The sequence below is a fragment of the Pygoscelis adeliae genome, unplaced genomic scaffold, assembly GCF_000699105.1.
Source record: "Pygoscelis adeliae isolate BGI_AS28 unplaced genomic scaffold, ASM69910v1 Scaffold267, whole genome shotgun sequence".
NCBI classification, from domain to species: domain Eukaryota; kingdom Metazoa; phylum Chordata; class Aves; order Sphenisciformes; family Spheniscidae; genus Pygoscelis; species Pygoscelis adeliae.
In genome coordinates, this window is record NW_008825150.1 from 59911 (window position 1) to 65247 (window position 5337).

A 5337-nucleotide genomic window follows, 5' to 3' on the forward strand; every position below is an offset into this window, starting at 1 on the left:
CCCCTTCACCAGCTGCCCTGAGGAACCATCTGCCCAACGGCAGCCTGCAAAAGTGCTCGCTGTTAAGACGAGCCCGAGGGGAAAAGATAGGACTAGCCGCTCCACGCACCGCTTGGCCCACATGGAAACCTCCCCTGAGTTTCCAAAGCCCTGCTGCATCCCATATTCCAAGCTTTGGGAATTGGCTCCACGCTGAGATACAAACGCCTAATAAACTGCATCTGCTCTCCGAACCATCCCTGGGCTCACCCAGCCGCCTTGGCGGGAAGGAGAAGTGGTTTGGAGCCTGCGGGCTCTTTGTGTCACACCTGAAATGTCAGAAGGTGGCCCAGGGTTGCAGCTTCTAGTCTGCCCAAGGGGGGTCAGAGGGAATGAACTCCTTGGCAGCCCTGCTGTAATTTAGGATTAGAGAGAAGACTGGGGCTGAAAAGTCAACCCTGAACACCGAGTACTGCTGGCTACAACACAGATCTTCCATGTTATGTATGGAGGATAACCTAGCAAAGATCTTGCAGGAGTGCTTCACTTCCCTCAGGTGTCCTCCTCACCCCAAGGGACGTTTTGAAATCAGAATCAGTGCCAATGATGTTTCAACTAACACCAAAGAGGTGCTGAGGGTACTGTATCAAGCAAAATGTTTGTTCAATGAACTATTCAGGCATGGATATTCTTGATGGCCTTGGTTTCAAAGCATTTTAGTGCAGTCCTAACTTCAGGCATGTTGAAGCCAACATTGCTAAACTGGAAAGAAGCTACTTGCTGAAAGTACGTTTTCATAGTGTAACATGGTTCAGGCTTTCTAATTCTGCAACAGGCTTCCCCTGCTGCTATACTGCAAGAAATGTCTAGGTAAACTACTGAAATGCTTTGATATGAGGAAGTGAAACAGCCAGCTTCCTAAACCGAATAAAGTTTTGTAGCAGTTAGTAGCACGGCACTGGAGTGAGGAAAAGCTGACAGTTAGTGTCTAGTGATAGGACTTTGTGTTATAAAGAAAGTGGTCTTACGTACATGTTACTCACTCCAGAGTGGGAAAGCTTTCAGTTTTTTGCTAGCAGATAATACTACAGGGAAATGGAATTAATGTTGGAGAACAGAATAGTAGCTCGATTCAGTTAGACATATACTAAAGCACATACAGAAAACTGAGCTGGCATCAAAACCAAGTAATCTACTGAGTTAGAATCCACTCCTGATAAAAATGGAGTAGCATGAAAAGTAGTTTTGAAATCTAACTTTAAAAAGCTGTTGTGGTAACATCTTCTTAGGTTCTAAAATTAACGCAAAGACAATGAAATGACTCCAGAAGGTATAATGGCTTCTAGGCTAATCATTAAAGCAAAAAATACTAGCAGCAAAAACATCTGCGGGAACCCAACATAGATGCCCCGCACTTAAAACATAGAACATAAATTTAATTTTCAGGACTGGATGCTATGTATTCTTCTCTCCTAGAATTCCCACAAAACTATTATCTTATTATTCATATAACTATGATTTTATAAGAGAACTGGATGATATCAAGAAAAAAAAGTCATACTGAACATGGCAATTAACACAGGAAGACCACAGTCAGAAGAATCTGAATTGAGTGTAACTCACGGTCCTTGCAAATTCATCTCCTGCAGCCCAGGTCTGGCTGAATTGAACTCTGAGGTTCAGCATCTCACAGGTGATGAGATGCTGTAGGATCATCAGCAGATGATGCACAGATGGGAACTCTGTAGGACTGCGCATACTGGCAGGACAGAAGTATGCATGTTTGAGGACAAGAGGTTTCAAGAAAAAAGCTCCATCTGTGTAACACAATGCACTTACCAGTATTTGAAAAGAAAATTATTTAAGGAAGAGGATAAAGAATGCAAACCCTAGCTCAGAATGGATCCTATCCACAGAGACAGATCTGTGTGAAATCAGAAGCAACAAGCTTCTAAACTGCGATGTTGCTGACCCCACTCAGGATGCTACCCTGCGTAGCATCCCCTTCCCCTGGAACACTAGCCCTTCAAGCTAGAAGGCAGGCTTTTTTTCTTGTTTTGTTAGCTTGAAATCGACACCAGTGTTCTAAATCCTTTTGCTCACCTTATTATTTGTTACTATTTCCTACTTAGATCATGTTCATTTTGTAGTTGGTATGAGATAAACAGCCTAGGATGGATACACAGCCTGTTTCCAAGTCCCTGCTTACAGTATCACTGTATGCTCTATTCCCGAGTCCTTAACTCTAAATGCCTAAGTCATGTCTGGAGAAGCATCAAAGCCTAAGATTTTGTCCTTACTAGCCAAAAATAACAGTCCCTCCCTTCCTTCCTTTCACATTGTCTCTTTTCTGTACCATGTCTTAAACTCAAAAGGCAAGGAGTAGTTTAGCACCTTCCCAGCCAACTTAGTTTCTTCTCCCATAGTCACAGGAATATGGGTTTCAACCTCAGTCTAAGGAAGATGCAGAACATGGTCTCACTTTCTAGGTGAGCAGCTATTAAGCTACCTCTCAAAACACAATTATCACTAAAACTACTGCCTCTTCTGGCTGTGTTTTCAGAGAGAAGAGTAAACCCAATCAGACTACACAGACAGTCTGATCTTGGGCAGCAGAATAAAGGAAAGAATTTAAGCTATGACTTAAATAGTCATTGCAGTTAACCTGCAAGTCTTGCAGACATGCTTTTATCACAGCTGCAATTGGTATCCGATTTCCAGACAAGTGAGTTTTGAGAGATGCTTCCAATTTTCATTTTCCTTAGTAGCTGGCTTTGGTATCTCCTCACTTCCAATGGACACGCTAGTGCTAGTATCTAACTTCCCCTAGACACTAAACATAGGGGGTAGGCTCCCACTCGCTAAACCCTGCTGCACCCAAGTGTGTTTGGGAATCCGAACATCCCAGACTTGGTTGTGTTGGTGTGGACTGAAGACCGCCTCGGTAGAGTTCAGAAGGGAACCCTCTAGCATATATAGTCCTGGTCTATAGGAATGTAGCCTGCTCCCTCTTCCACTCAGCTCTCCCAAAGCTGGAGACGGAATAGCAACATTTAAGGGCAGACTTGCACTTGCGGATAATAGGAATTTGCTATGGACCACAATTGTATTTCAGAGTGAAGGACACAAAACTAGAGGGACTGTCTTGTTTTCCTCACAAAGACACCTTGCAATGCCTGTCCCTATTTGCACATTGCCTCAAGAGTGAAACACAAGTATTACATTTTATCATAGAAAATAAAATATTCCACATTATTCCTGAACTCGGGATGCTCAGTTCCAGAACTATGTTTTTAGACCTTACACAATTTATGTATACAGCAATATCCAGCACAGAGTGCTGGAGGATTGGAAAGACATAACTGAGAGGTGATTTTCCAACTTTATCTGTAAAATGATTTGTATCAGGTTCCATCGGGACCCATATTACAGTTGCCACTGGAATGAGCACTGTCCAAAGGCAAGGCAAAATGAGGGCTTCTGTCCCAAGGAGCTTACAAAGTAAATTCAGCATTTCAAGGAACACTCGAGAACTGAGGCAGTCGTGTAGTACTTCTACAATAACTTCACATTTGGAAAAAAAAACTTAAATGCTGAGTAAAAACCAGAGCTTTCACCCTTCAAAACAAGCTAGGAAAGCACAGTGTCTTCAATGAGGCTATGTAGCTAGGGACTACTGTGGCAGCAAATACAGGTAGTGCTACCGCAAGAGTACATTTTCAGAAAAGACCGTGCACGATTTATGTTATTAAAGAAGATATGTTTGTTGCAAAAATAGAAAAAGGGAAAAACATCCTGCTTAGCTAAAGGTGCTTTCATTTAAGAAAACACCAAAGCATGTAGTTAGGTCTATTAATATTCAGGTCAGTTCTCACGCACCCACCGTGACCTCACTGCTTTCTTGACTCCACAGAAAAAGGGGTTTATGAAAAAAAACCCTATGGAAACACATCTCAATTTTTTTGAAAGCTACTATCAGTTAAACCTGTGCAAATATTTTTAGAATTAATACTCTCTCCTATGCTTCTCCACCGAAGTACTGAAAATGCACATTCCTACTTTTGTAAAGGGGGAAAAAAGCTCCAAAATGACGAGACAATTACTTTGACATTATTTAGAGTAGAAAGAGCTCTGAATTCTTACTTCTGGAGACATAACCCAGAATTAAATCAACTGTCAAACATGAGTACAGAAGTAATTTTGATTTCATCAGTATTACTGGAGATTTAACTTTTTCTTCAGCTCTTTCCTACAAAACAGGCAAACGTGACCAAAATGTGATCAAACAGCCTGAAAGATCAGGAGTTAAAAACATGAAATTTTGATTCATTCTTTCCCCGTATATTAACCATAGCTTAAAACATTACCAACGAGAAAACTGTACTTAAAGTTGACCAACCCAGACTCCTGCAGGCTCTGAACACGTATAAAGTATTGTGAAACAATGCAAATGCAAAATACTCTGAAAGACTTGCCATCTACTGGAATGTCTAGATATACTATTTAGACGTCTAATTTTAAAAAAGAAACATGTTCTTTCCAAGAATACAGTTCTACAAAGCAGATATTACAAAATATTTTCAATCTGAGTAACAAAAAGATGATTTTCATGTGAACAAATCTGGGACTCCAAAGAGCTGAGCATGTGCAGCAAATGTCTAGATATACTATTTAGACGTCTAATTTTAAAAAAGAAACATGTTCTTTCCAAGAATACAGTTCTACAAAGCAGATATTACAAAATATTTTCAATCTGAGTAACAAAAAGATGATTTTCATGTGAACAAATCTGGGACTCCAAAGAGCTGAGCATGTGCAGCGGGAGAGGTATGACTTAGTCGCCATCACAGAAACATGGTGGGGTGACTCTCACGATTGGAGTGCTGCAATGGATGGCTATAGACTCTTCAGAAGGGACAGGCGAGGAAGGAGAGGCGGCGGGGTGGCTCTGTATGTTAGGGAGTGTTTCGATTGTCTAGAGCTTAACGATTGTGATGATGATACGGTTGAGTGTTTATGGGTAAGGATGAGGGGGAAGGCCAACGAGGCAGATATCCTGCTGGGAGTCTGTTATAGACCACCCAACCAGGATGAAGAGGCCGATGAAGCGTTCTACAAGCGGCTGGCAGAGGTGTCTCGATCGCTGGCCCTTGTTCTCGTGGGGGACTTCAACTTCCCGGACATCTGCTGGAAATACAACACGGCAGAGAGGAAACACTCTAGGAGGTTCCTGGAGTGTGTGGAAGACAACTTCCTGACACAGCTGGTAAGGGAGCCTACCAGGGGAGGTGCCTCGCTCGACCTCTTGTTTACAAACAGAGAAGGACTGGTGGGAGATGTGGTGGTCGGAGGCCGTCT

At 42.2% G+C, this 5337-nt stretch overlaps 1 protein-coding gene across 1 annotated transcript in view; it reads right to left on the minus strand.

Annotated features, from left to right (window-relative positions):
• The window catches only part of SLC26A4 (solute carrier family 26 (anion exchanger), member 4), a 26511-nt gene extending 26352 nt beyond the window's left edge, over positions 1-159 (minus strand). Inside the window, exon 1 of the mRNA XM_009328366.1 lies at positions 110-159. Coding sequence (XP_009326641.1) covers positions 110-159 — 50 coding nt within the window. The remainder of the gene's footprint in view (positions 1-109) is intronic.
• Between the last annotated feature and the right edge of the window lie 5178 nt (positions 160-5337).